At 34.8% G+C, this 12,670-nt stretch overlaps 2 protein-coding genes across 4 annotated transcripts; both read right to left on the bottom strand.

The window, feature by feature from the left end:
- Nucleotides 1-2,889: 2,889 nt before the first annotated feature.
- RAD51B (DNA repair (Rad51) family protein) lies at nt 2,890-6,208 on the bottom strand. Of its 3 annotated transcripts, none has more exons than XM_086257356.1 (12): nt 5,917-6,208; nt 5,664-5,777; nt 5,416-5,568; nt 5,212-5,315; nt 5,033-5,096; nt 4,884-4,939; nt 4,577-4,657; nt 4,382-4,441; nt 4,197-4,288; nt 4,006-4,125; nt 3,642-3,785; nt 2,890-3,249 (listed from the first exon to the last, which is right to left on the bottom strand). In XM_086257356.1, the coding sequence occupies exons 1-12, from the start codon at nt 5,998-6,000 to the stop codon at nt 3,206-3,208; spliced, it is 1,116 nt and encodes a 371-aa protein (XP_086113482.1). In that variant the 5' UTR covers nt 6,001-6,208; the 3' UTR covers nt 2,890-3,205. The 3 variants fall into 3 exon arrangements, 2 of the variants coding, with proteins under 2 accessions (XP_086113482.1, XP_086113491.1); XM_086257365.1 differs by having other exon boundaries at nt 5,416-5,582; nt 5,917-5,944; XR_015124266.1 differs by lacking the exon at nt 2,890-3,249 and having other exon boundaries at nt 3,665-3,785; nt 3,896-4,125.
- A 994-nt stretch (nt 6,209-7,202) lies between these two features.
- LOC147296713 (uncharacterized) lies at nt 7,203-8,065 on the bottom strand. Its single transcript, XM_086229878.1, has one exon. The coding sequence runs from the start codon at nt 7,986-7,988 to the stop codon at nt 7,752-7,754; it is 237 nt and encodes a 78-aa protein (XP_086086004.1). The 5' UTR covers nt 7,989-8,065; the 3' UTR covers nt 7,203-7,751.
- Between the last annotated feature and the right edge of the window lie 4,605 nt (nt 8,066-12,670).

Genomic DNA, 12,670 nt, shown 5'->3' with positions numbered 1-12,670 from the left:
GTTTGCTATCTCTCAATAATGGCGATGTGCATACATGCAGACAAGAGACTGTAACTAAGTACAATGTACCAAACAAATATATGCAACAAAACTATGTACTAAAACTGATATGTACTAAGTTGTACTCTCCCATTTCTTTCTTTGTTTTTTTAATGAATACACCTTTTCAGGCCACCCCACCCACCAAAGAAAAAGCATGTATTTAGACATCTGTATGAAGAAACATCAAAATAATGAGCAATTGATATAAAATATATATCATATTTGTACTTGAAACTTTGAAAGGACTAAAGTAATGGCAATCATATAGAGGGAAACTTAACTATCAAGCCTGTACGTACTGGAATAGATCTGTTTGTCTCTTGGAATGCAAGCATTGGTGAGTAACAAACCTAATTATATGTACCAGATTTCCATATGAAAATACAACAAACTTGCATTAAACTAATGCACAAAATTACCCATGAAAACCTATTAATTTATTGATCATGGCTACCAGATACAATGCACTAATTGATATAATATACCCAAATGGGGCAAATATCAGCATAAATATAGTACAAAAAGCATAAAATTTCGAGGAGATTAAGATGCCAAAACCATTATGTGTAAACAAAAGGCACGCCAATTCAGAGCTGAATCCGAATATTATCCAGAGACTTATTTGTTGTATCCATGCTTAAAAGCTAATCAGGTTCAAAGACATATCAGACAAGGTTTGAAAAAAGCATTTTTCATTTGTTTAGTCTGTCAAGGTCAGGCTGCAGCTGGTTCAATGGATCACTCACATTTCAATAATCACATAAAACAGCTATACAAACAACATGTCTATAAACAATTAATATGATAGAGAGAGAGAAAGAGGGAACTTACCCAATGTGTCCACAAATAACTAAAGCGGAAAGGAGAGAAACCTTAAAACCCAGTCCAAGGTTTGGCTTCTTCTCTGTATTAATTTTTTCTTGTTTAAGGAACGAATACAGATCATGGATTACTTTATGTCCTTTTATGGCTATGAATAAGCTATACAGACTATACAGTTTACAGTTCTATATATATATACATATATATTGGTTATAATATAAAAGCACCCTTTCCTTGGTTCCTAGATAGAATAAAAAAAGAGTAAGTTGTCTTCAACTTGAATCTTGATACAGTACATGCTAAGAAATTCTTGTTGAAGACCTGATCTATACTAGACTAGAAAACTTTAAAAGATAGTACTGGTGCTGTGTATGAGAGGGCATTGCATGCAAATGATGTAATGAATCCCCATAATCTCCCAAACCAATCTAAGCCATCCATTTGTTTGATGATCACATGTCCCACCTCCCAGCAAGATATCATTTATCATGATCTTTGTCTGGGGTTATGTACTTATACATGTAGGCTTGAGTGATCAACAGCCATGCACTAGGTGGCATTGGCTTTCATACATAATAACATGTGCATCAAGTAAAGCATATTGATTTCCTCCTAAAATATCTGAACCAAATAATGGCTCTTTCACCTGCCAATTAATCAAATGAATATTATAGCCAGTGCTAGCAACTTGTCATCATCCATATCTCCCTCATATCCCAATGCTCCACTCATAAAAAGACACTACACAATACCATCACCAACAACAAGGAAGAAAAAATAGTCCAAGTGACACCAACAAAGGACTTATAGAAACATCAACATCATCAAGATTCGAAAGTATAATCACAGAACTATGCATCTTGTATAGATTTTACTTAAATGAGCAAAGAGGAAATTCCAGGGAGAAAAACAAGCAGATTGGTGCTGTAACAAAAATCAATTTGCAGAGTAAGAAACAAATTCAAGCACAAAAGGGAACAATTTGTCTTTAAGCAAGTGGCTGAGATGTTCTGTTTGGAAACCTACATATGACTCACCCAATGTTGGTACTAAAATGCGAATTATGTCTTCATCTTGAGAACATCAATCAACTATCCCAACCTCTGTTTTTTTCTTCTTTCATATTTGTTTTTTCCTTTGTTTTCTTGATTCAAAGCTAGCATTAAACCCTAGTTTACCAATGCACTGGCCTCTGGCCTCTCTATTTACCACCCTTTTGTCGGAGGATTCTAAAAAGTGCTGCCATCTCTTTTCCTTTTTGTAAGCTAGCGATGATTGGCTGATCCTAATCTCAACTACCAATATAGAATAAAGGTTAGAATGTTAGATGCATGTCTTTTCTTTAGATTATTGGCTTTGATAAACGTTAATAATGCAAGAAAACCATCAGAGGTTTGCAAAAATATCTGCAGAAGTTATAATCAAATCAGCGTACCAGCAACCAGCACATTTGTTCTCAGATTACTTTTAAGTTTTTGCACAAGCCCTTCTGCCCAAAATAAGAGACTACCAAGACTTCCATGCCTTATTTGTATTCCTTGGCTTCCTCTGCTTTATTGCTACTTTCTAGATAAATCAAAAGAAACCCAAAGACAATATGGTCCACATATCCATCATTTTTACAAGATAAGCATGAAGATCCATTGGGTAACAACTTCTGTAGGGCTGGAAAAATTCTTTTGCACAATTTTTGAGATCGTTTGGATGTAAATTTTAGAACGCCTTGGTGTCAACTAACAACTAAAAGACTAATACAAGAAGCACCAACTTAATTAACCCAGCTTTTAAATACCCGATATAGAGTACATTATTTGTTAGAATTCATTTAATATCTAAAACGAAATTTGAAATCTTCCTCACACATGTTACTTAGTTAAACAAATCAACATGTATTTCGACCGACTGTTGTGCTCTAAGAGAGTTCCAAAGATAACTCATCTTGTTTTTACGTGGTTGCATTAGTAACACCAATAATTGATTCTGCGGTTATTGTTCAACAGACAATGCAATAGATTCATTGAGATATGACTTGAATACTGAATATATTTCATCCATGCTCAAGCATTATTAACACTACAAACATATATGCATAAAAGTACATGATCGAACTACAAACTTTTATGAGTGGAAAGCATGTACATCATGATAGCCTTTCTAATACTATGGTCTATACATGAGACATAGGCCAACTAACATTCACATCGGCCTAATAAAAACCCTGCTCATGAAAGAAGAGGACAAAAAAGGAAGATAAAACAAACTCTAGAACTGCCACCCAGCAGGAAGTTAGCTTTGTGCATGGAGCAGTAATGCAAATTTATGCAGCTTTCCTCCTGATTGATCACCGAAATCTTTCCCCATCAAAATTAATTATGTCATTGTGACCTGCATTTTTGTCATCATAACATGAGACTATCACTCAAAAAAAGAAAAAAAAAAAAAGCAAATTCCTAACCAAGCTTGAGCTTGTTCATAGACTGCAATTAAGTTGTAGGAAAATCTAGAAATATGGAAACCAATTTTCTCTAACATATACACTGAGAAAGCAATTTCCTTTATCATGCAGGTGGAGAGCACTTCTATGAGTATTATCTTAGCAAGTCAACTGATATTAATTCCTCAGCTGTCAAAAAGGGTTTTTAGGTGGGTTATCACTTTAGCAAAAATTAATAAATGATAGGTGCCACCCACTAAGTACTCCATTCTCTTTAATGTTGATCATTTTTTATTTAATATGGTTTTCCAGGCTCACCCAACAAGAAGTCTCAGTGACAAACCTTGACAATGAATTGTGTTTATCTCTGGTCCTGCCAGTTCTATTCCATCATCATCTAGCAGTGAAATTCCAGATGATGTTATGTTGAAAGGGAAGGCCAAAGGTGGTGATATTGGAGACTTTGCCAGCTTGATGAACCTCTTCCCTGCAAGAGAAAAAAAAACTATGGAATCAGTAATAAGGGGAAGGAGTTTTTGTTTTCAAGTATCACCATGATAATCATTTTCATCATCTCATTAAAAGAACAGCATATACAATTAGGACGTCTCTTGAGCAAATTTTCTCCATGACAGTGTAACTAGGGAGCAAGAGTCTGCTTCATGACAGTGTAATCATTTTCAAGTCAAAGCATAAATTAGGCAAACCGGATTTAGCATCAAGCACAAGACGTATGGTCACTGCATGAGCCCAGTGAATCCCCAAAGCAGCGACAAGATGAGAATCATATCGTGTATGATCCTCTACAGCTTTTTCCCTGCTCTGTCCTGCACACAATAAAATGCATTGCATTAATAACTCATTTGGAGAATGTCACAATCTGACTATACTATCCTACCTTGAAAAGAATACTGGCAGGCTTCATCACGACTTTGAGATCTCACTTGGTTTGTAACAACAACAGGGATTCGTGAAAATTCAGCAAGTGACCTAGATATATTAAAGAAAGAAAGGGAGCTTTATCACGGGCAGAAAGACACAATCACCATCATGAAATAAGTTCCAATAGTCTACGATTCTCACTTAATAAAAGAAATATGCCAACCCAATAAATGTTGCCTGGGAGCTCCCTGCTCATATTCCCTGGAAAAAATATTAGCATTTATTAACAATCAAAAGCCAACTGGATTATGCATGAAGTATGACCATTCTATTGGAAGACATGAAATGAAATAATGGCAAGCAGGTTAGAAGCAAAACAGGAAAATCTGAACTTGCCCTGAAACGAGAGCAGCCATGCTGTCGATGATTAGCAACTTCACTTGGTTTTGAAGGAGTGAAATCTTGATTTGTTGCAAACTGATGAGCAATCAGATAATACAAAATTTGCTAAACAATTTTCTCTAATTGATTGTCGAAAAATGCAAGTAACAAAAACAACGGAATAAGGAGCTACTAGATAATATACTGACAGCTCATGACTGAAATGTTAAAGTTCCACATTTCAAAATAACAGATGGAGCAACTCATGGCTAACCATTTATCTGTATCTTAAAGAAAAATAAAATTGCATAAAGAACAATACCTCTCAGTGAATTCAGAAAGTGATGTTGGCCGCAAAACAAGGATCCTACCAGCCATCTGCAATCCAAATAGAAGACAATCTTTCATTAACCAAGCATGATGCTCATTAAAAATACTTAGAGAGCCAATAATTAATTTCAATCTGCATACCTCTTGCGCCATTCCTTTCGTGTGAAATATTTCCGGGAAACTCTTTGCTCCAATTTCTATCATCCTAAGAATAAAAAATTAGACTTTAAAAACTTCCTGTTTCTTTGACAAACACAGTAGGGAGAATTTTGTCAACAAAATAGCTGATAATTGATACTATCAATGTGCGCTTTAATTACCTTGTTGAACTAAATTTGGATTCTACATCAATGTATATCACACAACCCTCTAAACCTCCACAAGCTGCTGGCAAAGAAGCCAACAATGCAAGCTTGAGGCAAAACTGCAATTGAAACATTCATCCAACCAGATACATAGATACATTACAACTATATATGTTTGATAGATGATGGTCAAATGGGTGAAAAAATCATCAATTATACCTGTGTTTTTCCAATGCCAGCAGGACCAACCAGCTCTGTCAAAACCCCAAATGGAATACCACCACATAAGGCGTCGTCTAGTCCTTTGAGGCGCGTGGAAAGGTGGCCACCCATGTGCTCTTTTTGAACCCTTTGCTCCATTAGAGATAGCGCCTAATCAAACACAGCTAAAACCCTAGCATCTCAGAAACACTACCAAATACAGAAATTTAATCTAAAAACATCAGAAATTAGGGTTTGATGCTCACAGTTTGATAGGGGGGACATGTAATCTCACTGATGCGAGCTATTGCAGACGTGACTTCTGCCAAACTCACATCTAGTACCTCCATTAATTCGAATTCGGTCAAAGATAAAGCGTCCTTAAAAAAACACAAAAATCAATTCGTATTATATGAAAAAAAAAAAAAAAAAAAAACTGGTAATTTATAAATTATTTAAACATATTTAAAATTTCATGGCCAAAAAAAAAACATATTTAAAATTTCAATTATATACTACCTTGGCGGTGGTGATGTTACGAGCTGCGAAGACGTTGGCGATGGATTTGGGGAGGCCCATCTGGTTGATGAGTTTGTTCGCCATTTTTTCTCTGAAGCTCAGAGTCTTTCTTTCGTCTTCCTCGTCCTCTCCCGCCAAATGCGAAACCCTAACGCCCAATTTGTTTTTGGTACTAAAACGCTTTGTTACAGCGTGAAAGATGTTAAATAGGCCCAGTGGGCTTTTCGTCTGGTCCGATATTCAGACCGAAGCCCAGCCCTCTTTCATACAAGTCAGAAAGTTAACAACCCAAAGAGGCCCAATACATAGACAAAAAAGAATAGAGTAAATTTTGATCTTGTAGTTTGCCTCTTGTTTCAATTTTTATTAAATTATCGTAGTTTAAATTTTGTTATAATTAAGTCCAATATAGAAATTTTAGACAAAATTTTTATGTAAAAACAATGCGCAATGTTAGCCTTTACGAGTTTAAGAGCAAATATTGCAGTCTTGTGTTGATAAAATCATAAAAGTAAGGATTTTACCATCTAATTTGGACAAAATTTTAATGTTGAACTTAATTATAATAAAATATAAACTATAAGGACTTAATTGAAAAAATTAAAACAATATAGATAAAATTAAAACACTCACCAAACTAAAGTGGACCAAAATAATCATTTGGCCAAAGAATAATGGTTCGACCGGCCAAGCCAACCATTCTAGATGGTTTTGTATTTTTCTCTCCTTTTTTGGGTTTGCTAAAATAAGTAAATATTTCAGATTCTAAATCTGGGGTTGCTTGAAAATGCCTAGAATTTTTATTCAGCACCTTCTTTGTTAGACGTGCATAGATTCTTTTTCTTAAAAATCAAATAATTTTGACATATTCACTTGAGAACGTTTTTGGAGAGAGCACCTGGTTCTCTAATAAGGAATTAAAGTATTTCATTTTCAGTAACCTTAAAAAACGTTTGTCTATTTTCCAAAAGCATTCCTAAAAAGCTCTATCATTATCATATACTTTGGCCCCTAGCTTCTAGCCATTCATTTTATATGTTTCTTCAAGCAGTGCTAGTAGCCTATTATCAGTAGAAAATATACTTTTTGAAGAAGTTGACCACTTCCATCTTTTTCATAATTATTTAAAATAAAAAATAAAAAATTTTAATTCTTGGATAGGATCTTAAAGATTCTGCTGACATTTGAGAAAGGGATAACAGAAAAAGAACACCCAGATCAATTTTTTGATGCAAACATGCACATCCTAATTTTACAGTAATTGTTCAGTAACCACAACATGTATAGGCATGTATAAAATTTTTATAACCACCATATCATATAGCAAGTTAAAAACTACACATCAAGCAACCAAAGATACGAAGCCAAAATACAAACTCCCTCTTCCAAATATGTCCCCTCTCTAAAACTTTCGGAGAAACAACAATGGAAGAGGTTCTTATTTCCCCAAAAAAACAGGAACTGACAACAGCAACAACAACAAGACCCAAAAGAAAAAGAAAAACTAAAAGACACTGAAATACAGAGATAGGCTTAGATGGGTTTTTATTCCTGCAAAACTGGCTAAAAATATGAGTAATTTGCAGGCACATATTTAACACATAACCCCATGTTTGATTTCTACATCTAAAACCCAAACAACATAAAGACTAGTCTAGACATCTATTCAACAACACAGTAGAAGCTTGATCTGACTTAAATGGCAGAGTTTTAAGGCTCTTCTTAGGCAACTGGGGAATGCTGCAAATCTTGGCTAAGAGAAATAGGTGGTGAAATCAATTCACATGTAGATGGTGAACCTGAGGGCTTGACTCATCTGAATCAGCTGATGATGTCTATGAGGTATCAGAATTGGTATCAGAGTTGTAGACACTGGGTGGTGGTGTTGGAGAGGCAGAATTTCCACCACCTGCAGTAGTAGTGCCTGTGTTTCTTCCCTGAGCTCCAGATTTGGAGACCATGGAGGCCACTGCGTTGACCAAGCTTTCAAATATCTGATGTTTGATCTTGCCTCTCTTTGGAGGAAGGGTTATGTGTTTCTCCTTTTGGGGTGTGGAAGAAGGGGTTGCCATCACTGTGGGGTGAGTGAGATGTGAGAAGGAAGGCAGAGAGCAAGCAGAGTTTGGGAATTTGAGAGAGAGAGAGAGAGAGAGATAATATGTGAGGGTGGTGAACAAGGATTTGATATGGAGGAATAGAGAAGAAGCAGAGTCTCTGCCTCTCACAGAGTTTGGGTCACAAAAGAAAAGGCAACTAGGCAAGTAAAGAATTGGGGAGGGATGGAGACAAAGGGAAAAAGAGGGTGTATTTATAGGCCTAAAACAAAGGGAAAATAACCATCCCAAATTATAGAAGTGAAAAAAAAAAATTATTGTATATGCTGATTATACATGATATTCTCAAATTATAAAGAGTAATTATTTCTTACAAACCAATTACAGTTTGACATGTGTTGACTTATAAATTAGAGTTAATTATTGAAAAAAGCTAACATAACAAGTCAAGTTGGAATGAGCTTGTAATGAAAAATGGCTCCATATATGTAAGAAGTTAAGTATTTTCTTTATGCATATATGTTCGTTATTATATCACGATTGTCACGTGCATGTGGGAGGTAGTGGTTGTATAAGCTGCCCGCATACACAAACTCCTCAAACAGAAGTTTGGAGTTGAGCCTTTGTTTTACATGGACTCATGGAGTGACCTTTATGACCTTATTGTTGAGTGATGTTGCTCTGGGCCTGGAGTGTCAATTTGGTACATTTTGATGTGGGGGGATAAGAACGCTTCTATTTCTTGCATTGCAAGTTTTATATACTCACAGCTGTGTCACTTTTTTCTCAGGAATTGGATTACTAGCTTAAATCCCATATTAATTAGCTCACTGCTTACCTCATTGCCATAGTACCCCCCCTCTACTCAACCTGAAATTTTAATCTCTCTCCCATAACTGCTCTAATCTCTCTCCCTCATTTCTTTTTGTTCATGAATTCCAATTTTCCCTCATCCAATCCCCATAGAGCACACAAGCATAGCACATGTTTTGACAATTGGGGCACAGTTGAAGCTTCCAAGAAATCGCCTAGTATTCACTGGCTGCCTACTCCTTTGCAATGCCAATATGCCATACAGCCATAGTCTGCACTTTGTGGCTCCCACATTCCACAATACTAGCATTAAAAAATTTGTTGGTTAAATATGAGTGGGTCACAGTATCACTCTCTGCTGAGATTTTGCAGCCGCCAGCCAGCACCTAATGGCCAAGGCCCAAGGGTCTTTTTTCTTTCTCATAGAGCCATTGGACCCAGTTCAGTTGTACTGCAATCCACATCCACCGACTAAATCAAAATTAATTTTAGTAATCCTCTAGCATTACGTAGTAGTACGTAGGGATCATCCCGTCATAATCATGAGTCATATATATATGACGTGGTGATGGTTCCAAAAGGCCCCAACATTTGAATACTGCCATCACCACTACCACATTGGGGTTTGGGTCCCCCAACAACAATTGAGCAAAGACAACCAAAGCATATGATCATGTGCAAATGACCCAATTGTTGGACTCAAAAGTACTATAATATAAACGGAATATAGTCTGCATGTCCATACTTTGCTCTTGTTCCTTCTTAGTAAAGAAAAGTATATTCGGAAGCAGCACAAAACAAAAAGGCAAGCTCAAAGAGAGAGAACTACGTACAAAGCACAATTAGAGAGAAGCAAATCTGCTGCAAAGCCCCCCTTTGTTCTTGCTTCATACATCCCTATCAAAACCGAAATCAAAGCCCCCTGTTTTGTATAGTAGAATTTCAAAACCACCCATTACTCGAGAATTTTTTTAATGTAACCGATACACTGCCGCGTAGAGTAACCAATCCAAACTGTGATAATATCAAGTTACAAGTTTGCTAGTAATTGTACATATTTATAAATGGACAGTACTTGGGTCACCCCACCCTCCAAAATTTCAATTTCGATAATATCGATACATAATCAGAACCGTTCACATTTTAAATCACCTACTATAGATCATCTCTGCAAAAAATCAACTCAATCAAAAATATTTTAATTATATAACTATTGTCGATTAAATAGATAAATCAACGGTTTGGTCAAAAAATCACTCTTTAATTGGAAATCATCGATTTTTTCTACTTAATTGATAACAGTTATATAATCAAATGATTTCTGATTAATTTAATTTTTTACAGAGATGATCTTTAATAAATTATCTAAAAATTGATCAATTTCGATCATACATTGACTTTGCTGAAATCGGAATTTATAAAAGGGTGACTTTAAGATACCCCAAGGATGACCCAAGTACTGTCATTTAAAAATATCTACCTGCCAAAAGAGTTTATTGTATAGTTTCTTCGTTATCCGAAAAATCACCATTTAAGTTTGATATGGACTTATTTTGCTTGCATTGCCATAATCTTATATGGGCCCCTCTTCAAATTGACACTTAATTAATAAAATTGTCACCTTCCATTAACCTAGTTCTCTCTCTCTCTCTGTTTCTCTGATTTGATTATCTATCTATAGAAAGTGCTTGTCCAGTTGTTCTTATCCATATTATTGTTTGATTCTGCAAAAACAATTAATGAGCTAATTAATTTACATCCCAAACCGTGTTCGCTGACTTGTAATTCCATGAGGTACCTATATATACATTTTAAGTTTAAATAGATATATCATATATGTCAACCGGTTAATTCAATTCATATTTCTTAAGTGGATAAATGTTTAAGTGTAATGAGTATATACAACGTCTTTTTTGCGTTAATTCATTAGGTGACATTTAAAAACTAGAATTCAAGTGTGTTGTATGCACCCTAAAACCCTCTCAAAAAAATAATTTTTTGTTAAGATTTAACTATCAAAATGTGACACCCTCATCCTCAGATGATGTAAATTCTTTAACGACACTATTGCATCATGTGGGTTTGAGTCAACTTTGCTGGTGGGCGTTTGTGACAGTGGCTGCAGGTTGACAAAGGTGCACTTCTATAATTTTGGCTTTTAGTTTTTCTTTGGTCGGTTATGACTTATGTTTATCTTCTTTAATATGAAACTGGATTAACCTAATATAAAAGCTGTTAACAAAAAAAAGCCAAATATAAAAGTTTTGTGGGCGGCCAATTAGAGATCAGCATATACTGTTTTGGGCAATGCATTATTGCATATATATATATATATTTTTTTTTTTTACATTTTTGTTGATAGATTATCGTTGATATATATATATACAGGCTCCTTCTGTTGAGGTATACCTCAACTTATTTATGTTGAGGTATAACTTTGTTGGGGTCCACACGAGTCGTTTTGTGTCGATCCGAATCGTTCAATTTTTACATCTCTATAGATAGATCATCCTTGCAAAAAATTAGCCAAATCGGAAATCATTTGCCTATATATGTCAAGCAAAAGTGTGAGCTAGCTATGTCATCATACTGACCTATTAATTACAAATATCCCAATATATCAATAAAATTTTCTTCAGTCACCATTAATTTGGATCTTTCAATTCTACACTGAATCTTTCTTGGTTTAGATTTCATTTTGTTATTAATAAGTCAGTATTGAGATGGAAACCAAGTATTAATTAAAGGCACTCATTCTAGCTAGATCAATTCACACGTTTGTAGTATATATAATAAATATCGATATCGATCTCACAAATTTTATATATACATACAAAACCTATACACTTACTCTTTCTTTTTGGAGTGAAAGAAGGCACAAGGAAAACGCGTATTTAATGTACAATCTACATGTAAAAGAAAAAAATTCTAATAAAATCTTCATATTCCGAATTGAAATCTATGACTGTGAAATTTTTCTCTTTATATATATATATATTTATAACCACAATTAAGGTGCCATGCCATAAAATATGCCAACGTAGTATTTGGTTTCATTGTATGACATGCATATATTTTTAAAGGTCCCCACGCGCTTTTTAATTAATAAATGTTATGGCCGGCCAATAAAATTGCTACAGTACTGGTTTAAAATGCTTTTTTTTTTTTCTTTTTTTTCTTTATGGCAAGTTTGTGAAGTATAACTGTATAAGTTTGAGCCTAGAGTAGAGATAATTATTTTCATAAACAGAATAAAAAGAAAATAAAGAAAGTCAAAATTGCAATTTGCAAGAGACTGCCCTCACTTCCTTTGTCCAACCCCAAACAAAATTAATAAAGTAATAATAATGACCCAAAACTTCCACAGCGCGTTTCATATTTTGGAGGCCCACACGTTTGGTTTCCAATATATTTTTTAGACGTTTGACACTTGACACACAAAAAAAAAAAAAAAAAAAAAAAAGAGAAAAAAGGAAAAGAAAGGATTTTACTCTTAAGAAGGGAAATGCTAGTGACAATACAATTCTCAGCTATCCGTTCGATTCATCTGTATCAACAATGACTGAGATTGGAAAATGCATGTAATCATCATAAATTCATAATTGTCTTTAACAGCCAAAAGGAGAATATCACTCCCAAGTTCCCAACCGGGCCAACCCACAATGGAGTGAGATAGTTAACCAATTAGTTATTTTAAATTAAAACAGGGTTAAAGAATTAAAACCAATTTAGTTAAGAGTTTCCAGAACATTTGCCATAGTCAACATACAACTTTCCTCATCCCTCGAATGTGTCATGATTTATGAATGTGTAAGAATGTTAATTCTTGATCTTGGCACAAGAGCACAACTCTAAATTGACACAAAGTTAACAAATTTACGTCCGTT

This window comes from Dryas octopetala, chromosome 1 (genome assembly GCF_963921425.1).
Source record: "Dryas octopetala chromosome 1, drDryOcto1.1, whole genome shotgun sequence".
In the NCBI taxonomy this organism is placed as follows: Eukaryota; Viridiplantae; Streptophyta; class Magnoliopsida; order Rosales; family Rosaceae; genus Dryas; species Dryas octopetala.
This window is presented reverse-complemented; position numbering and strand designations above follow the sequence as displayed.